At 41.7% G+C, this 22,500-nt stretch overlaps 1 protein-coding gene across 5 annotated transcripts in view; it reads right to left on the minus strand.

Annotated features, from left to right (window-relative positions):
• The window catches only part of LOC127067062 (serine/threonine-protein kinase Warts-like), a 142,756-nt gene that overhangs the window by 95,464 nt on the left and 24,792 nt on the right, over window positions 1–22,500 (minus strand). Inside the window, exon 1 of one of the 5 annotated variants that reach the window (XM_051001569.1) lies at window positions 13,308–16,244. The exons of the other annotated variants lie outside the window; for them this stretch is intronic. Within the exon in view, the coding sequence (XP_050857526.1) occupies window positions 13,308–13,362 (55 nt within the window). The 5' untranslated portion in view covers window positions 13,363–16,244. Of the gene's footprint in view, window positions 1–13,307; window positions 16,245–22,500 lie in introns of those variants that run through there. 5 annotated transcript variants of the gene reach the window in all.

Genomic DNA, 22,500 nt, shown 5'->3' on the forward strand with positions numbered 1-22,500 from the left:
AGAGAAAAGGATGCAACGAAAAAATGAAGAAGAAGAAGGAGGAGAAGAAAGAGAAGAAGAAGAAGAAGAAGAAGAGTATACCAAGAGAGGACCAAGAAGGAGGGACCCGTCACGAACTGCGGGCTAATTGTCCAAGAGATTGCTCCTGCAGCCTGCTGTGCAGCGTACTCGCGCTGCTGTCTGTCCTGCATGTTGTTTCCTCGACCTTAAAGCAACTTCGGTCGCGTTCTTAAGATCTTGATTCCTCGGAAGAGATCGGCCGTCTCTCTTTAATCTTACCTCCGCGAATCTACTCACCGCGAATCTTTGCAAATCCTTGTTCGGTACTGGAGATAAGATGTTTTAAAGTCCGTAAAAAAGAAAAGAAAGAAAAGAAAAAACTACAGAAAATAAAAATGTATAAATCTTGGAAATAACGTAGATAACGGATGTACCTATCCAATTATCCTTTATTTCATCCACGAAACGTATTTCCGATTGATTTAATCATCTATAATTTGTTTACGTGTAATTCTCCCACGATTAAAACTCTCGCGTTTATGTCACTTATCATTTTTATTAATCTTCAAATATATATATATATATATATATATATATATATATATATATATATATATATACATGAAAGAAAATTAAAAAAAAAAGAAAGAAAGAAAAGGAAAAGGATGAAGAAGAAAAAAAGAGACATTAATTTGACAACGACGATGAGATAAGTTCAATCGTTAACATTATCCATGAATCATACGTAACGATCAACAATTGATACCCAAGTTAATGGGTATCAATAATAAAGATAACTAAGGAAAGAAATTTAACTTTAACTTTAAAATTCGATTCGACAATTTCGTTTTATACGAAACGAGAGGTAGTTCGAGCATGGCACGTCGAGAGACGCGATAAATCTTGGCGACGCAACTGACTCTCCGGGCGTTCTCTCGCCTAGGAAAGCAAAATAGAAGAAGAGAAGAGAAGAGAAGAGAAGAGAAGAGAAGAGAAGAGAAGAGAAGAGAAGAGAAGAGAAGAGAAGAGAAGAGAAGAGAAGAGAAGAGAAGAGAAGAGAAGAGAAGAGAAGCCAAAGGACTTAGCTACAGTTGCTGGTGATGGTGAGAGAGAGGGTGACAGAAGCGAGTAGAGAAAAAGAAGGGACGTACGGTGTCGTGCGGCAGGAAGAAGCGAGAAGTTCTCTCGTACGAGCGAGCCGCTTGCTTTGGAATCGAAAGACGGCGATCGATCGGCACGACGTTGCTCTTAGGATACAACGAAACTTTTTGCTTGTCTCTCTCTCTTTCTCTCTTTCTCTCTTTCTCTCTCTTTTATAGATTTCTTCTTGTCTTTGAATAAAATACAGATACATACATGGACAGACAAGAGTTACGCTCGCTTCTACGACCGGACGAAGATATCAGACTAGTATCGTTTCTACTTTTACCCGGAAGCCAAAAGCACAGAGTCCTCCTCTTCGTGCCTTCGGACGTGTGAAATATGCTCTTGCATCGAGGAAAACGTATTATTCAATTCCGAAAGAAAGAAAAAAAAAAGAAATAAAAAGAAACAATCATCCAGAGATATATACAAACATATATATATGTGTGTGTGTATGTGTATATTATATGATTATGTATCATCGTGTTCTACATGTTTCCATTCTACGAATAGTTTCAAATGCATTTACGCGAAAAGATATAGGCATAATAAATCGAGATAAGTTTCTCATCACACGCGCGTTTTTATTATCTCGATTCGAAAATGGAATATATCTTCGAGGTAAGACAGAACGAAAGACCACGGCGTGATTCGACATAGTCTTGTCTCGAGCGCATAAATCAGCCAAGTGAAACGTTTCACGGTAGATATAGACGGGTAAAGCCGGACGTCTCTCTCTCTCTCTCTCTCTCTTTCTCTCTAACTTCCATCTTACGAAGATTTACGAGAGAAGGAAGGAGGAGAAAGAGAAGGTGTACTGATATACCCAAAGTCTAATCGAGTCTTACTTGAAATTATCTCCGCTAGTCTATTATCGTGGTATCGCAAGAAAAAAATCGAAGGATACGACGACGTAGAGAATCTACGGAAACGTAGAAGGAAATAAGAAGAGAGAGAGAGAGAGAGAGAGAGAGAGAGAGAGAGAGAGAAGAGAAACGAAGGAAGACATAGAGTTAGTTCGTCGATAGCTCGAACTACCTGAACGACGTCGAAACTCTTCGCCACTGCTGCTACCGTCGAGCGTAAACACGAACGATTCTCTCTCTCTCTCTCTCTCTTCTCTCTCTCTCTTTCTCCGGCAAAGCATCGCGTGTACGCTCCTGTGCACACATGTTTTCAAAGGGAAAGAGAGACGAAGAAAGAAAAGGAAAGAGAAATAGAGAGTCTGGTTGGTTGGTTGGCGTTAAGAAGAGCCATGGTCTCGTTGGATGCTACGCGTCGAGAGTTCGTCCCAATGATGGAGGCTCACGGCCAGTCAGCCAGTACTAATTAACCGAGGAATGCTGTATCTAGATTGAAATCTGGGTGACCCGACGCCCTGGGGCCGCCACCTTGGCTCAACCTCGAGGCGCACCGGCAAGCTGGAACTATAAGTTGAGTTTTCGCTCGCTCGACGAACGTCTCTACCTATGTACTCGCAAAACAACTGAGAGAAAGAGAGAGAAAGAGAGAGAGAGAGAGAGAGTCTGAGAAAGAAAGAAGAGAGAGAGAGAGAGAGAGAAAATGCGTATATCCACTTACACATAGAAATAACCCGCAACTCTGTACCAGTCTTGGACTATTCGAGCACGCACACCAACTCTAACTGGTCATGGACGCTAGACTATGTACGGATTGCTCGGTGCCACGCCATTTCTTCTCTCGCAAGACGTAATACCGTGAGTGCGAGCTTTTCTTGCTTAGAGAGCTCTACCGATCGTCCTCTAACTCGTTGGAACGCGACTACCTCTTTCAAACTATTTCGCAACGTTCCTTTTAACGTTCGAAGTTAGGAAGGTTCCGTAAGCCCCAGTTATACGCTTTGTAATTCGAGCCAAGCCTCAAGAAATAATTTTACGTACGTGTACGTTACAACTATGGACTTGGATAATGGATAATGGATAATGGATAGGATTGGATAGGATCAGACCGGATCAAGAATCCCCGTGAAATTCTTATCTTACCTAATGAGCGCCGTGCATCTACTAAACGCGAGAAATATAATTTACTCGCATCTAGAAATAGGATAGAACGCGTATAAAACGATTAGCCAAAGACTAACGAAGCTGGCACAAAGTTCTACGATAGATACCCAATGTAACTTACATAGACCGAGTCAGCGAGCGTACCAGCGATCTTAAAGGTCACAATTTTAATCGCGATCTTTACCTAATGTGCAACCTTTACGATAATATCTCTAGTATCTCTTAGATGAAAAACAAAGAAAAGAAAAATGAATGGGATACAAAAATGTCCCGACTTCCCTTGACCCGCTTGCGACTTCTACCGTGACCGTAAAAATATATTTAAAAGTTACGCCGAGATCGTTTAAGGAAATAAGAGAAACTCGTTGCTTCTCGCAAACATATTCAACTCCTTCGAGAAGGAATCGAATAAATCGCCAAGGCTTGGCCGTTTTTCGTCGTCGTTTAACAGACCGGATCGACGTACTTTGGATTTCGTATTAATTTCTCTTCCTCTCTCTCTCTCTCTCTCTCTCTCTCTCTCTCTCTCACACTCTTTCGTTCGAAATAAGCCGATATAACGAAAGAATTTTATTACGAAACGAGCGTAGAGCAAGGATGCAGAGGTCGAGTTCCGAGGTGAAGCGGTGTACCGCTTCTTTTTTTCTATTTTTTTTTTCCTGTTCATGCGTCGACGAGCACGGGATCAAAAGATCAATGGGCAGATCGAGGAATTTAAGTATCGTCAGGAGTCACGACGTTCGCTTAGAGACTTACACGACTTCTCACCTCTCTCTCTCTCTCTCTGTCTCTCTCTCTCTCTACTGACGAGTCGCGCGCGAGTTTCCCTTTATACGCTCGGATAGAAACCGATTCATCATCTCGATTCCACGCCTCGATAAAAAGGTCGGAAATTGTACATGAGGCCCAGCTCACCAGTGTCTCGATAACGACGTGATAGACTGCCGTACATGAATCCGATCGGTAATGATCGGCTGCCAGCTTAGCAGCTAGAAATCCATTATCGGTGCCGGTTACGATTTAACCGAGATCTTTACAATGCCGCGCTAAACTCGACCGAGAAACGTGACTTTTCTCTCGAATAAATAACGCCCTCGGGCCATTCGTGAACCAGGCGACATCCTGCGTGCTTTCGAGCGTGACGCAACAACGATGAAAGGAGCTACCTAAGCGATCGATATCTGTGATTATAAACTCGTACGACTCCTGAGATAGGTAATATATCCGGTGTTTTTTAAAAGGAACCTTAAAGTAGTTTTGCGAGTTCGAGTTCGCTCGAATTGGTCGAATTAATAAAAAGTTTTAATTCCAATTCTACCTCCGCGTTAATTCATTGGTATAAAGAGGGAGTGAACTTTGAATCGTCCAACCTTCTCGATCATCATAATCGATGGTAAATCATTCTCTCGTAATCCATCACGTAAGAAAAGATCGAAAACTCGTGAGACCTCTTCGAAGATACGAGATATAGATTCGACGCGTAAACTATGCCGTTAAGTCGATCTTCGCGGCACCGTAGTAGGAAGATGTAGCGGGTTAAGTTGTCACCGTGGCCATGGCATTGGCTCGTAAGAGGCGAGATGGGCTCGGCGGCGAGGGAGGCATTAAACGTGGAATCATCCTGAAATATGGTCAGATAAAAACAGCAGGCTACGACCTGCGGGACGTGCCTCTAGTCAGGTCGGGTTACGCATTGACTTTATAAACGACTGATCTTTCTAACCTTCTCTTACTCTCTTTCCCTTTCTCTTTCTCTTTCTCTCTCTCTCTCTCTCTCTCTTTCTGATTTCCTTATTTGGTTATCTAATGAAAACAAATGGAAAAGTGGTAATGAACTTTTTTTAAAATTGACATTGACAGTGACGATTACGAACCTCGATCGAATAAATAACATACGTTATGATAAATCGTATTTCATAGAAAAAGAAAAAAAAAGGAAGATACAGCAGGTGTAAGGTATCGATGAAAAAATAAATATATATAATATATATATATGTGTGTGTGTGTATATGTACGTACGTATGTATATATGTATATATTTCGAGAGAATTGTCGAGAAAGTCACGAAGGATATCGACGAAATCGCTCCATTTTCTTGGTTCTCGTAAGGTCGATGGTGGCCGGTTTTCCATACTGGAAAGGTGGAATACGGCTCGAGAGGAATATACCTGCTGCCATAAGGCAGGCAAACGAAACGAGCGTGTAAACGTCGCGTATTTCACGCCAATGAAAACCGCACGGATCATTACGGGCGGCGATCGGCTGGTGAGACGAGGAAATTCTCTCTCTTGCGGTCGTTCCGCGTACGTGTGTGTTCGTATGTATATGCGTGTGCGTGAGCGCGCGCGCTCATGCCTACGTACGTGTGTGCGTGCGTGTGTATAGATGTGTGCACGTAACGTTACCGAGAATCACGACTCGAAGAAGAAAGAGAGGGAAGGAAAGAAAAAAGGGTAAAAGTAAGAGATAGAAAGAGGAGGTTTCGCATTTACGCCCACCGAATCGGAGGCAGCACTTGGGAAAGAGATGACTGAGAAAAAAAAAATAAGGAAAGAGAGAGGTATATACCGAACTGGTATACCTTTACGATACCGTCCTTCGCAATAAACGTCACGTATCTTTGACTAAAGAGTGGAGGAAGCCTTGGTGGCGCCCTTCGTGCGTATTCGACGTTCTACCATTATTAACGAGGCGACTCTTTTGCCTACACTTTGTCGACTTCCGGGACGATCAAACATTCGTTAGAAGAATTTAATACCGATGTTGTTAAGAGAAGAAAATGTAATTCCTTATCTGTGAGTGCATACGTACGTATACACGATACTTCGAAACGTAAGTGTTGGTCTTGGTCATTAGATCGATACATTTTATCCTTTTTATTTCGTATACAAAACGTATTCGAATACTAGTTTTTTCGAATACCTTTCGTATCATTAAGTTTGGAATTCACGGAAAGAAAACATTTTGCGTGAATATAAAAGAAATGTGTGATAGATTAAGAAGGAACTTAAGGAAATTGCCTAAAAACGCAAATCGTTTGAAGAAACATAATTATATGGGATATCTCAATGAAGAAAGAGAAAAACCGGAGAGAAGAGGAAAGGTAAAAGAGAGAGAGACAGAGAGAGAGAAAGAGACCAAGGAGGTTTGGTGTCTCCAGATTAAGAGCGAGCTTGCGTTCCAAGGCGCTCGTAACGTCGCTCTAAGAGCCCGTACCTGTCCACGGCCGGGTAATACCTGAAAACATGTCTCTATCACGAAGGAGAATCTCCTCCTCCTCCTTCACCTCCTTCGTCCTGGGTAACGCCTTCGCATAAAACCGACGTTTTATCCCGTCTCCGAGCACCGCGACGTGTTTACGGCGTTTCTATAGTCAACGGCGCAATAACGAGGGGGCAGAAGAGGTAGGGTGAAAGAAATATTTTCACGGGGCGGCATCTAAATTAAGAGAGAAAGAGAGAGAGAGAGAGGAGAGAAAGAAAATGAACCCGCGAGCAAAAGAGAAAGAGAGAAAAGTGGCGCCGCCGACAGACGGCAGCTTTTTCTGATCTTTTCCGGTTTCTCATTGGAGACCGTACAAAGATATACCAATGCCAATCTATTCGAACGAGGATGCTAAACGCGATCAATTTTTCTCTCCATCTATTTCTCTCTTCATATCACAGAGACTAGTTTGATTCGTCCTTCTATCAACTCGTGCCAACAACTTCTTCCTCTTTTTCTTTCATCATCTTTCCTTTTTCTTTTTCTTATGCATCTACGTGATCACATTTCAAGCAACTCCTTGCGAAACAACTTATCCAATCGACGTGCTTGTTTAATTAGATATAAATTAATAACCCGGCTAACGACGGCCGAAGATCTTTGCCCTCGGAATCATTTTATTACGAATAACAGAGAAGAAGAGAAAAAGAAAGAGTGGAAAAAAAAGTAGAGATCGACCTATCTCGATCGAGAGATCAAGAAAATCGTATTTTACTTTAAGGATTTACATAGATTATCGGCGAGATCGTTCGGGACGAGTTTATTAAACATTTCTTTTTTTCATTCACCCTTATTATAAAACACGTAAACGTGAGCTACGATTTCTTCTTTTTTTCTTTTCTTTTCCTTCTTTTTTCTTTTTTTTTTTTTATCGCGACACGTTCTTACTCCTGATTACGAGATACACAGAATAAATATCAACTAGTTTCGAAAGTTTTATTAACCTTACTGTTTGTATAAATAATCGCTTTAACATACACTTTTTATTCTTGAAACGGATTATTATTGACATATAAGACATACAAATCTGTAATTAATATCAATGATTATCTCTTTTGCCGCGTGATCGTACATGAAGCATGGGTAATTAAATGAGAGAGGAGGAATAAAAAAAAAGAGGAAAGAAAGAAAGAGAAGAGAAAGAAAAAAAAAGGAAAGAAAACGTACGGAAAGAAAAAAGAAAAACGAAAAAGGTCGAAGGATCGAATGTGTAGGTAGGTAAATAGATAAGTACATAGTTCTCTTCGGTGTCAAACGACAGGAGTATTTCTGACAGGAGGGGGCCTCACCGAACAAGAAGGGCAACGTTTCGTATTCCGAACGACGTCTCGTCTGGGTCGTCATACCGACACGCCGCCGCTCGCGGTAGCCACGCTTAGCGTACTTGGTAGGCAGACGCCTACGTCGAGGCAATGTCTCTAACGATATTCTCGAAAGTCACGAAGTTCCCTAGCATTCGTTCCTTAGAATCGACTGGCTGGCTACTCTTCGCCAGTACAAAGTGTTTCTACTTCTCTCTCTATCTCTCTTTATGTAGAAAAGAAAAAAAGACAAGGAAAAGAAATAAACGAAAAAAATAAATAAATAAATAAATAAATAAAAATCGATGACTTTCGACTTGGGATGAATGATAAAAAAAAAAAAGAAAGAAAAAGAAAAAGAAAGAAGGATCGTAGAACGTAAGAACAAATTTTCGATCTATCGTCTGATCTACGACATGAGAGAATAAATTATCGTACAACGATACAACTCGCTTCGCGGTTCTTCTTCTCTTTAAGATTATCCCTTAAAATAAATCGAAAAGTATCGTTGGACGGGGACAGATATTGCACGGAATGACGATCGTTTCATAGTCAACCTTCTTATATCGCCGTGACACGAATTACTGTGATGCAAATCATGGGAATATTATTATCGTCTAAGGTACGACATTCTGTTTCTTCTTTATTTTTCTACTTTTTTTGTTTTTTTTTTTTTCCTTTTTTTGGAACCGATGATGATATCCATTCGGCTGAGTTATACCTCGTTAGAAAATCCGACGGAAGAAATCATCGAAGACAGCGCTACCAACATCGACAGCATCCGATACTATTCTAGGAGTGATAAAGATCTCAGAAAATTCACGTCTCTTCGAGATAGCTAAGAGAAACCTTTACGACTAGATTATTCACGCCTGTGGATATCAACGGTGACAGTTCGAATCGTAATAAAAAAAGTTTATTTACGTGTGAGAGGAAAAGAGAAAGAAAGAGATGAAAAGATAGATAGATAAATAGATAGATAGAGAGAGAGAGAGAGAGAGAGAGAGAGAGAGAGAGAGAGAGAATCATTTGCATTTTCATGGGCAACTCGATTATTAGAAGCTTCACAAATATCTCGTATAAGGCCGGAAGTTATTTCGCGAAGACTTTGACGTTGACTTTCCGACTCGTACACTTACATTGCTTTCTTAATTATTTCTAGAAAAAGAAAAAGAAAAAAAAAAGAAAGAAACAAGAAAAATAAATCGTTCTGCGATCGATCCGTTCAATTTTATCTCGAACTTATTTACCTCTCGGTAATAATATTACTCTTCTATTGCATTCGATCGATCGAATCAGGAGTCCAGTTTCTATCGGAGATCGATACAGTAACGTTCTAATGATTTTTATTATATCACGAATGAAAAGCTAGAGAGAGAGAGAGAGAGAGAGAGAGAGAGAGAGAGAATGATTTCTTTAAAGACGAATCATATATACGAGATGCACCTGCTTTCTTCTTTAGCTCCAAGACTTTTCGAAATGAGTCTCGACTTTCTATGAAGAGGATAAGAAACGTTATCGTTTTATCGTTTCTCTCCCTCTCTCTCTCTCTCTCTCTTTCTCTATCTTCTCTTTTCTTACGATAGCTCGTTATCGACGTGTCTATCGTCTCCTCGATTCTCTCTCTCTCTCTCTCTCTCTTTCTCTCAGTGTAATAATAATAATAACAATCCTTGGTTTCTTTCGTTCTTCTCCCAACGTAAGAGTTGTTTTCCCAAAGATAAGCGAATAAAGAAAGAAGGAAGGAGAGAAAGAGTACAGAGCGCATTCAACGATTCGCACGGGCAATTAAGCGACGTGACGCGGCGCGATTCGAGGCATGAAAACGTCGCAGGACGATTAAGGACTCCCCCTGTCACCTGTTGGAACGACAGGGGCGCCGGGATTCGTACTTACGCACGTGCGCGACCGACTTCCCCCTAGTCTCTTTCTACATCTCTCTTTTAATACCTAATTTCTTTGACGGAAGAAACGTTCGACTTCCTCGATCTCTCGATCGATCTTCCATACATTTTAATATATTATTTCGAACGGATATGAACTGACTTGTCAATTGTCGATTTTACGTCCGGTGATTGATATTGGCATAGCTCAAGTAGTAGAAAGATCGTTCAAACTAGAAAAGGAAAAAGGGAAAAAGAACGTTCGTTAAGAGTTAAGTCGCCTGCTGTTCGAGAGACTAATAGGGACGCCATTATGACGGAAGCAGGAGCCGCCTCAAAATTGCACCAAGAAGATTCCTAATCGCGTTTCCTCAGAAGACAAAGGGCACTGGTAACACCAGCAGCAGCAGCAGCAGCAGCAGCAGCAGCAACAGCAGCAGTAGAAGGAGAAGGAGAAGGAGAAGGAGAAGAAGGAACATCAAGCGAGAAGAAGAAGAAATAAGAAACGTAGTCGTGGAATAAGAAGAGAGAGAGAGAGAAAGAGAGTGCTGAGAAAAAGTGGCAGACCGCGTCGAGAAAGCTGCGTCCGAAGGTGGGAACAAAAGGCACCTCTTCTTCTTCTTCTTCTTCTTCCTCTTCTTCTTCTTCTTCTTCTTCTTCTTCTTCCTCCTCCTCCTCCTCCTCCTCCTCCTCCTCCTTCTCCTCCTCTTTCTCCTTCTCCTCTCATTCGTTCGTGGAGGCATTTGGCTTAGCGCGTCCAACGATCCAGCGCCCCGTCCACCCGTTGTGACTTCTTGCACGTATGAAAAACCACAAACCACCGACGTTATTTCGCGGCTGCGAACACGAAGGGTCTCCCTTCGTCCCATTCTCCAGTACTACTCTTCCCGATGTTACTCCGCGGCAAACCTTCTACTACTGAAGCCCGAAAATCGTGCCCGGCCTCTCTAATGTATCCATCCTTCTCTTATTCCCTAGTTCCTTATTTTCTTTTCTTTCTTTTTTCTTTCTTTCTTTCTTTCTTTCTTTCTTTCTTTCTTTCTTTCTTTTCTTTCCTTTTTTTTCCCTTGTATTTTTATTTCTTCTCTTTTTTCTTTTTTCCCCGTAGAAACACGGCGTCTGCTACGTCGCTACTTCGAGTTCTCACAGTTTCCTTTCACGCTCGACTTACGTGATCGAAATGATATTCTCGTTTCGCGTCGAAATCAATTTAGTTATCGGACGAAAAAGATCAGCTTGCATTGCTTCCAGCTTGAGATCTGTTTCTTTTTTCTTTTCTTTTCTTTTCTTTTCTTTTGTTTTTCTTAAATTATTCTTCGTTGATTCTTTTCTTTTCTTTTCTTTTCTTTTCTTTTCTTTTCTTTTCTTTCTTCCAAGGATACCGTAGCGTTCATTAGGATTCTAAGAAAAGCGATTATGATAGAGTCTAATAGATAATGACAACGGTTCTATTGCTTGTATCCTTGTTCATCTTTGGTGTAAAGCATCCATTCGACGAGGAAAAATACAAGGAGACAACGTTAGCTCGTCGACTCCATCGAAATCTCTTTCGTGGTTAACCGTGGAACTTAGGAACGGGAGATCGATAGCCGTGCCGGCCACACAGCCGATACTTTGTGGCCCATAAATAAGTCAATCGCGAATGGCGGCTGAAAGCACAGAAGACAACTGTCCGTTGTTGCGAGGAGACACGCGTTTGTGTTTTGAACGACAGCCAATATTTAACTCCTGTGACTCTTTGAAAGAGAAGACACGATGCTAGAAGAAGGAGGAGAAGGAAACAACGACGACAACGACGTCAACGACAACGAAAATAAAGATAAAGATAAGGATAAAGGAAGAAAGAACGACTTAGCTATAAAAAAAAAAGGAAAAAGAAAAAAGATCGAAAAGCGATTCAATTCTTCTTCCTCGTCTTTATCTTTGTTGCCCTAGGAAAAGAGATTTTTAAACTAAATGGTAAGTAGGCGAAAGAGAGTCCGAAGAATGTTCACGAACCGATAGATAAAGTCGCCGAGATGAGAGAACACCTTGTCGTAATCTCTCAGGCTCGATGCACGAGACCGTTCTTATCGCTTCGAGATATCGACCTCGTCGACTTTTATCGATAACTCCGTCCATAAAGTCGTTCCATTTCGTTCGACGTTCCGAGATTTCCGTTCGTTATAAATTTTCAAGAATCTCAGGAAGATTTCGGTAAAACATAGAAAATTAAAAAAAAAGAGAGAGAGAGAAAGAGAGAGAGAAAGGAGAGGACAACGATTTCGCAAATCAAAATTGCAATCATATTCGTGAGAGCAGACAGAGAAGATAAACGATGAGATCCCAGGATCGTTCCTTTTTTTCTTCTTCCTTTCTTCTTCGTTTTTTCTTTTCTTTTCAACTGACTCGAAGACGACTACGTTAATCCCCACATTAGAGATCGCGTTTGAGAATGGCATTTGTTGCACGTTCACGATACACCGTTCACCGATTACCTCGCCATTGTACCAAGACGAATTCTTTCAGTTAATCGCCGACGATCGACTCGGTCGCCAAATCACGTCGACTTACGTGACACCGATGAGAGTCGCGATTTTCTCCGCGAGCTTTTCCATCGTCCGGTGAAACCTACGAAACTTCGTTCTAACCGATACCTCGATTCTCTATCCACGTTGAAAGTTAAGACGAAGGAGAGAAAGGAAAAAAAAAAAAAAGAAAGAAAGAAATCGGCACTACGAAAAGGAACAGTATCTTCGAATTAAGAAATGGGTACGATCGACGATTAGGGTAGCTATATTTCGGATAGTGATGGGATGAGATCGGATGAGAGGAGAGCGAAGAGAAAGGAGAGGCTTATTGCGAAAGAAATCTACGGGTTCCCTCTTAATTAGAAGATACCGACGAATAACGGAGGTCGATCGGACGAGATAAGAAGGGTGGAAGTCGCGGAAGCTAAGTGGAGGCCCATTCGCTACCGCTCGCCTCGAAGGGTTCCTAATTGTCAAGATCGAGCTCCATAATTACACCCTCGGTGATTCGCTCCTGTCTCCTTGGCTCGCACCCTGTACGGCTAAAGGCCTCGCCGAAGGAATTCTTCATAGGGTCAAAATGAAATGATAAAAAATCGGCCGCCTATTCGAAACGATATATTCGAACGTGGTGGATAAATAAATGAATGAATGAATGAATGTGTACTTTTAAATACTGTGTTAGAATTTTTCATCGATACGATATAATAAAAAAAGAAAAAAATGAAAAGGATAGGTTTTCAATTGGAAACGATTCGCAACGTCAATTCTGCAGAGACGCAATAAGAAGCAAGCCGCCTACTACGGAGTGCTCGCGTTCTATAACTTTACGCAAACAAACGTGAGGATTGACCATCCTGTTACATACAAGCACTCTCGATATAATATCGTTGACGTGTCTATGGCTTCACGAGAGTGGCCTTTCAATGGCGCCAAGATGGGTTACCTTGACGCAGAACAGATTTACGAGTCCCTATCGTTGCCATCGGTGATTATGAGAGTTCGAAACGAGGATCGGCAACGTAACGAGATTCTTGCTGATGGAAGAATAACAAAATAGAGGAAGAGAAAGAGAAAGAGAGAGAGAGAGAGAAGAATATAGATAAATAGACATAGAGAGAAAGAAAAGAGTGTAAAGAAAAAAGGAAAGGTAATGTTTTTCTCGTTCGCTTGAGAACTCACCAGTGTAACACCAGGCCGGCCAGACGACAGGACTCTCGGTGTCCAGCTCCCTCATTCTCTCAATAACCCGCGGACATCTCCAATCCGTTCGACGAGACTCGACCTCGAGAATGTTCACGGCGATACTCGAGCCTTCTCGGCCCTTCCTCTTCCCTTTCGTTATGCCTTCCAGCGAAAAACGCGAGGCTACGCGACGATGGTTACACGTTTGTTGTCGCACGCTCGCGAGTCACCTCACAGGCGAACACCTGTTGAACGTCAGAATCCGATCGTTCGAGCGTGTAGTTCAAATTGCATCGCCGTCCACCCTTTTTCTATTCTTCCCTTTCTTTTTTCTTTCTGTTCTTTTTCTTCCCTTCTTCTCTTCTTTCTTTTTTCAAAAACCTCTCCCTATCGCTCAAGAAACGTACGAAGAGTTTTAAACGGACACACTCGCGAGTAAGTACATCAAAACTGAGGATGAAAGCGAATCATTTATTATCGCAAAGGAACGAACACGGAGAGAGAGAGCGAGAAGGAGAGAGAAACTTTGTTCGGACGATCCCGTAAAGCCGTAACCCAGCCGTCAACGAAAACGCTTAAAGTTCTCTGCTCGAGGACACGCAAGGGTTCCGAGAGAGCAGCGGTGAGCCAGATAACGCCGGCGATAAGCCGTCGGCGTCAGCCGTGAAGCCGATAAGGCACGGAATTCGCGTCATCGAATAATATCCCACCAACTCCACGGCTTTGTCTTTCTTCTTCTTCTTCTTCTTCTTCTTCTTTTTCTTCTTTTTCTTTTTTGTTCTTTTTGTTCTTCTTCTCTTGTTCTCTCCTCTCCTCCCTCCCTCCCGCTTCTCTCTTTTCCCACTCTTCGTATATACTTTAACTAAATTCTTAGTAGATTAATCCTCCCTTCAACTCCTTTCTTTTTTTAATCTCCTCTCTCTCTCACTCCTACGATTATTTCTTTTCAACAGATACGATGCGACAAACGAGCGAACGATTTCTCGCGCAAGCGCGACCGCGGGTTACGCTCGCTCGTCTCTAAACACGCGCACACTGTTAAAATGTCACGGAAATGTCAATGATAGACACCGAGCGATAGAAAGAAAGAGAAGAGAGAGAAACAGAGAGAGAGAGAGAGAGAGAGAGAGAGAGAGAGAGAGAGAAATAAAAGTCCACCGTCGATGACGTTTGACAACTTCACTGTTCTCGTTAATCGTCTTCTTTAACTGTCCTCGTCTCTCTTCTCTCTTCTCCGTTTGTTCTTCCTCCACTTTTTGTTCTCGCGATCTACTACCTTTCGAGAGGATCACGCATCCTCTTAATTAGATCCACGGTCCATTCTCCGGTAATGACACGAACCGATCTCGAATCCCGCATGTGTCTTTGCGTGAATCCTGACTGTTCCTTTCGAAAAGTCAGAGTCCGACTTTTCTCGAAACTGACCGAGACACGCGTACAAAAGAGAGAAAGAAAAAAAGAAAGAGGAAGAGAGAGAGAGAGAGAGAAAGAGAAAAAAGGAAGAAAGGAGATAGAAAGAAAGAAATGAGAAAGAGATATATATATTATATATATATATGTATGTGTATATATATAACACGACACTCTTCTCTCTCGAAAGGTGCTGACCCGGCGATATCTCGCGTGACCGTCCTCCGTCGAGGATCGATGATCCTTTCCTCGTATCCCGGGCGATCGTTGATGTACCGCGGGTTGACACGACACTACCACACGGCACTGCTGCTGCTGCGTAAGACGGCGAAGGGGATGGACGGTAGGAGGCGAGGAAATATAGAGAGAAAGAGAAAAAGAGAAACAGAAGATGTCGAGAGAAAGAGTGAGGGAGGGAAAGAGAGAGAGAGAGAGAGAGAGAGAGAGAGACAAGGAGGGAGAGAGAGAGGAGGAGGAAAGGAAGGAGGGCTTGAGGACAGCTCAACGAACGAAGACAGGTAGGGATGGACTGAAAGAGAAAGAGAGAAAGAGAGATACAGAAAGAAAGAAAGAGAGAGAGAGAGAGAGGGAAAGGAAGGAGGGGAGAAGAAAGAGGGAAGAGAAGCTGAGAGCACCGGACACACTACTCTGCCTCGGTAGGCACAGGACGCAGGTAAGCGGAGTGGCACTTAGGTTGGTGCACCTGCCGCGAGAGTCCGCGTCGTAATGGGAGCGGGGCAACGGGCGGCAGGTAGGCAGGCCCACCGCTCGTCAACCTGCGGAGAAGGGGAATCAGTCACATGGCGAGGTGCACCGCGTTGCCTGCGAACGAAAAGGTAAGAAGAGGTGGTAGCGAACGGAGAGTGGAGGTGGTGCCGTGCTCGCGCTCCTGTTGCTCCTCTCCCGTTGCTCCGTTCCTGGTGGTGGTGTTGTTGTTGCTGCTGGTGCTGCTGCTGGTGCTGCTGGTGCTGGTGCTGCTGCTACTGCCGTCGCAAATCGCGAATTCAACCTCGAGACGACTCAAACTTCGACTCTACAGCGATCTCTCTCTGTTTTTTTTCTTCGATAATATAACGAGAAATTGTATATCGTTCAAAGATCGCAGTCGACATGGAGTCGAGGATTTTCCATTTCGTTCTCGTTCGAGCGGAGATTATGATCCTCCGATTATGCTCTACTCCGATTACGCTCGATTTGGAACCCTTCGAATGTTTCTTTTATTTGTATCCTCGTAAAAAGAACTACGTAGAATCGATAATTGCAATGTTACTTACATTCTTCAAGGTTTTCAAATATGTTTCCGCTAAATCGATTCTTTCTCGTCTGCTCGATAATTTATTAAATCGCGTAACGTCGTCGTAGATTCGTTTATTTACTGATGTAATACGTGAAATAATTGATTACGATTTCTCGTTCGAGTATGCATTGGAATTAAGAGAACAAGAGAAAAAGAATGATAGTAGATTTCTTTATCTTCGAGATAATATATTTACTTCTCCAACGTATCTTGCTCATCCTCAATTAAAATATCTTTCGTCTGTCATTTGCCACCGGTTTCTATCTTATCAAAAGAGAAAACTTAGCGATCGAATAGAAAAAGAGAACTAACGTTCGCTGACCGTAATCTATCCGGCACGCCTATCATTACCCACGCAGGACGATCATCACGGTACTCAGCTCCCGTTTCTTTTCTCCTTCTGAAATTGATGGTCTGCGTGCGACGCATTCCTTTCAACTACGACCAACGACGAATGGCTCAGCTATGGCGGACCAAGAGAAGCGACGAACGATTTCTAAGGAGCGATAGGGATCGAAAGTCTTATCCTATCGAGAGAGAAGAACAGAAATGAAAAGAAGGAGTGCGAATACCGGTACAGAAAGCATTGCCACCGATGTAAGCTACCATATACAAGTATACGTATCATGGATGAGAGAGCTTGTTAAGTTAACCATCACATTGTTTCGCGAGGGCGTGGTAGGTAAGCCATATGTATGTTGCTAGCGACGAAAGGTGCGTGCCAAAGGTGCAAGTAAGAAGAGTAGAGCCTCTTTCTCTTCGAGTAAGAAAGAAGATATCGAGGTATAGCATCGAGAGCTCGATATATCGCTCGCGATCGATATGTATCACTTCGTCGAAAGATTTTACGTTAGGTTCGATAGTTAAACGAATAATATTTTACGTCCAATGTGTCCAATATGTAAGTAATGAAAAAAAAAAGAAAAAAGAGAGTGGTACCTTTTTCTTTTCTTTTCTTTTCTTTTTTTTCACTTTTACACGTGTATTTAATTCAATTAACATTTAAATGATTCTTAAATAGGAGTAAACATTTTTCTCGAGCGTTAAATTATTAGACTTTTCAACGATTAAATGTATTACTGCAGATATAGTAAGCACGTAGAGTCGCATCGATGCATCAAGCTCGATGGTTGGTAGAGAGGACATCGTTTAGATATCCGCTCGGTTTCAAGATTATTCGATGCTCAGAATGGTTCTTCTTCTAAGCTATGCTCTCAACGAAACGACTCGATGGATGGAACGCGTTCATATCGATAGCCATATCTGCGACGATCGTTCGTTGCTTCCGTGGCGAGCGATTATACCACCGGTCGACCAGTTTTCTTTCTTGGAAAAATTATCGGCGATTAAACTACTTATTTGCCAGACCGGTCTATCCCCACCTCTTTCATCGATAGAAAACTTCCGCGAAGAAGCTAGCTCGTAATTTGAAACAGTACAAAATCTTTCAATTTTTATCAAATCGCAAACGAAATAGATATTAAACTAAAGTAAGTACCTACTTACATATAGATACGCAATTAGCTTAGATATAATTAAGTATGATAAAAGTTGGAAAACCCGATCGAAAAAGTGACTTTCGAAAACTTAACGTGAGCTCTTTCTCTATATATATATATATATATATATATATATATATATATATATATACACACGCGGAAGGTAGCAGCCAGTTATCAGGTAGGGCTCATCTTATCGGTTGAGAAGAGTCGACCGATAAATCATCGAGGTCCTTGCCGGGGCACCTTTAATTATCGGGCGTGCACGAGAGGGGAAAAAAATATGAAGACGTAATACGTTATCCGGTTGGTTCTTCTCGTGCCTACCGGTAGGTAGGGAGAGGTTGGTCCAGAGTTGATGCCAAGAGGCGTTGCACATAAATAATGAACACGTATTCATGAACGCCACCGGTTAGCTCGTCTCCGAAGATGAGCAAGCCGGACTTTCCATCCAAACGTATCTTTCTCTGAACTATATAACGCTTGGAAAAGTTAACACTTTGATATAAGAGATCCATCGATTCTTTCATTTCCGAGAACATCTCACCAAACAAAATTTCATCGACCTTATAAAAATATTACTAAGACGCTGCTACGTACGCTCTTGATAAAGACGGGTTTTCACGAGCAACAAACTTGCGAGTACAGCAGCTACCGAACCGACAAGAAATTTACGTATATCCGATAACGAGAGAAAAAAAATAAGGAAATAAAAAACATAAAAAAAAAAATAAACGAAATACACCGTAACCGATGACGATTTCGAGATTTTAATTGAGACGTTCGAGAATACTAAAAAAGTTTTTCACCTCTTTCTCGCGCCTTCTTTATCTCTTTCTCTCTCTTTCTCTCGTCGTCGCCTCGTTCCGCCTCTCGAATTTTTCGGACCGAGACCAAGGGACGTTTTATTGGCCGATTTGATTTACGAGGAGCTTCGGTAATTTGTTGCGCCGTATTTAATTTGCCTTAAGAGCGTCGCACTAACTAAAAGAAACAGAGAGAGAGCCAGAGAGATAGAGAGAGAGAGAGAGAGAGAGAGAGAGAGAGAAAGAGAAAAAAAAGGAGAAAGAGAGAGAAAAACAGACAGAAGGAGTAACGAAGTTCTCGATGGACTCGAGAACGCGTGTAGGTATCCGTAAAAAGACGACATAAAAACGATAACGGGGTAGTGGCTCGTTTTTGAGAAATTTTTATTATGATGTATGCGAGGAACGCGCGCGGACGCTCGCGCGAGCGAGCTACGACTTATATCGTTTTAACGAGCCGACGAAAAGAAACGGTAAGAAAAGTTACGGTCCTCTAGAGAGAAAAAGATAAAGAGAAAGAGAAAGAGAGAAAGAGAACGCTATGAAATCATTCGCGGTGTCGACGAACCATCCTTCGATCGTTTCCAAATACGAAGTATCGAATCGTTTTATAAACGTTACATTACCCTAACGATCGCAGCTCGATCGATTCAGTATCGATTAACGACGTCTCGGCATGGTTCTTCTTTTCTAAAATTTATATCGTCGTTGGCACAAGTGTAAACGTTATTACCGTTCGATAATTTATAGACACTCGTTTCGTTTCGGCGCACATCACGACGACGACGACGACGACGACGACGACGACGACGACGACGACGAGGACAACGAATCTCACGAGACCAAGAGATTTATGAACTTGTGATATATCGTAGACAGAAATCCGATGATACGTTAAGATTTAAAAGCGATATCGAGAACGTTCGAGAAGCGTTCGATGAAAATTGACGAGAGAAAAGAATTTAGAAGATTTAGGAGATTTTTGAAGGATTTTTAGAGGGATTTATATGTTATACGATTTGATGTTCGAGAGAGAGAGAGAGAGAGAGAAGCGTGTTCGTGTGAAGCACGGCCATTGGCTTCATGCTCGAACGCTCGCAACTGGAAAAATCGACGTTAAGAGGATTTCACACTGGCCTGACTTTTTTGCTTTTCCTCTCCCACCACCGTTCCAACACTACCTCTCCAATCTCTCTTTCTCTCTTTCTCTCTGACTCGCAATTACCGGAAGAAAGAAAAGATCGTACCGGACGGCCAATCGTCTTCTCGTACGCCTTTCATCGATCCTTCTTTCCCTAAATGAAATCTCTCCGAATGAATTCTATACCTCCTTTCTATCAGGACGGAAAGCGAACGACGTTCAGCACGTCGATAATCGACTCGGAAACGCGATCGTCAAATTGAAAACTTACCATGGAGCGTTGATCGCCGACACGTTAACCAAGCATCCAAGAGGAATTTATGCCTCACCTCCATGTCCGTAATCTCGCTATAAATTATAGTGTTTTTCGCACCAAACTCCTTTCCTATTTACCTTCCCTCTCGTATTTCTCTAGGTATCTACTAAGATATTGGAGAGACGGAGGATCGAACGAGCTCACGAATTATGGCTATCGCGAGCAACCGAGCGTGCTATTCGTTGAAACGATTCGACGAACTCCTACGAATCTTTACGTTTCGACGAGCAAATTTCGTAAGAGGTCAAATATCCCTATGAAAGGAAAGAAAAAAAATAAAAAGAAAAAAAGACAGACAGAGACAGAGACAGAGAGAGAGAGAGAGAGAGAGAGAGGGAATCCTTTGAACTTGTCTAAGAAAGAAAATTTCGTAAGAGGCCAATAATCTCGTTATAATTCACGCACGCGATTTACTTCGACTTCGTATTAAATCATTTTCGTACCAGCGAATGTCCGTGAAAGAGAGGAAACGCCGGAAGGCGTTTCAACCGTACGAAAGATATATAATTACGTTCACAATCAGTGAAATCTGTTTTGAATGAGGGAAAGAGATAGAAAAGATTGAACTGACTCTTGAGATACGTTGTTCCTTTCTTTCTCTTTTCTGTTTTATTTCTTCTTTATTTATTTATTTGTTTTTTTTTTTATTTTATTTCATTTTATTGTTCCTGTTTTTTCTTTTTTCTTTTCTTTTTACGTTTCATTCTTTTTTCTCCCTCCCGAGTCGATTCAATGCGTAAGATTAATATCTCGAAACGATAAGTAAAATATGATGCATACATGGCTTTGGCTACGAGAGGAAGCTGGATCGAGAACGAGTACGAGTACGAGCGAGTGTGTATACGCAAGAAAGATGCCGATGAATCAGCGAAGATAAAGGTCAGAAGGATAAACGCACGCTCGAAAGGTCAAGGGAAGAGCAAAGTGTCGAATAGAATTCGCTGTCGGCTGTAAGATAAAAATAAACGTAGCACGATCCGCAAGTTCGTCTATGACAAGATGATTCTTATCGTAAGGAAATCTCGATCGATCCTTTTACTCTATCCTGATGCTGTTCGAGATATTGTAAAATGAAATTGGTTTACGTACGATCGATTAGACGGGTTTAATTGTTGCTTGAAACACGTTTAACTATAAAAACGATTGATCGTGGCATCAAAGGCATAGAGAATCTTTATCAGATTTTATCTATATCACGATCTTTATCTCTCTACTCGATATTTCTAATTTTATCTTGATCATTATTAAATGTAAATAATTCTTTCAAGTATTTTTTATTTCTACATTTTCATGACTTCGATCGATCGTTATATCCTAATAAGTAACATCTCCAAATTATAATCTTTTATATCTGAACGTACAACGCTAATATCTTCTCACCACAAATTTCGATTAATCCAATATAACATCTATTATTATTCTTACATCAATATTACTTATTTAAATAGAAAATAAGAAAAGTTTTCATATTAATTATTGTACGACTCAATACATACATCACATACATACGTATTTGTCGATAATGACGAAAAAAAAAATAGGTCGAAAGTTTATAGTTCTAAGTCGTTGAATATCTCCGAATTAAAAGTTAAAGCTATTCGTGTGGAAAATTCGAGGATCGACAAAGAAAGGGTGCGAGTTGGCCTCGCTCTACAGACTTATCCCCGTGACGAAGCCCGTACTCGAAGAAACCGGGAAAAGAAAAGGGGCGGGAGGGCGTGCAGAACAGCACCAAAGTGCAATTTCATCATTTTTGCCTCATAAAATCCGAGCAATGAACGACGTAAAAATGAATAACCGGTGGAACGTTCACCCGCGGAACGAACACAAGTCCGTGAAACGTTTTATCCTTTCTCTCTCTCTCTCCCTCTTTCTCTTTTTCTTTCTTTCTTTCTCTCATTTTGTTTCATCTTTCTTCTTCGACTCTTTTCTTCTCGAGAAGAAGCAAACCTGGCCAAAGGGACGTTCCTTCTTCGGGCTCCATAGTGGAACGCGCTCGGTCCGTACGATTTTTATCTTCCGCTTGGAATAGATTATCTTTATTTACGAGCAATCTGCGGTACGGGCAAATTGTTTGGGAACGAGAGAGGGCCGCCTATTTAAATGCCGTAAACTATTGAATATACGCCAACGAGAGATCCTTTTTCGAAGGAAAGCGAGAACGCTGCCAAACCATGACGCCTTTTTCGTCATACGTTTCATATAGGGAGAAGAAAAATTAAAAGGAATACAAAAATCCAAACCAAGGAAACAACAAAACGAAGTAAGTAAATAAATGATGGACTTTTCTTGATCGCTAACGATCTATATCTACACATGTACACACACATACATATTAATGCATATCCTTTAAAGAAGGATGCTTTCACTAAAGGTGCTTCGAAGAAAGTTAATACAATTAAGGAAACGAGAAAGGGGCGGACCAGGATAAAGTGGGAGTCGAGAGGGTAGATACGGACACGTTGGAGAAGACCTTCGGAGATCAATAATGGCAGTGAATCCGATGCAGAAGCAGAGGTAGAAGAAAAAAGGATGAGTAGAAATAGAAGAAGAAGAAGAAGAAGAAGAAGAAGCAGAAGCAGAAGAAGAAGAAGAAGAAGAAATGAAGAAAGAAGAGGAGAAGGAGAAGCAAGAAGAAGAGGAGCAAGAAGAGGTGCAGCCTCGGGTGCCGGGCGGGGCTCAGATGTTTATCCCGGTCGACCTCTTCCCCTGCCCTCCTCG

The sequence above is a fragment of the Vespula vulgaris genome, chromosome 10, assembly GCF_905475345.1.
Source record: "Vespula vulgaris chromosome 10, iyVesVulg1.1, whole genome shotgun sequence".
NCBI classification, from domain to species: domain Eukaryota; kingdom Metazoa; phylum Arthropoda; class Insecta; order Hymenoptera; family Vespidae; genus Vespula; species Vespula vulgaris.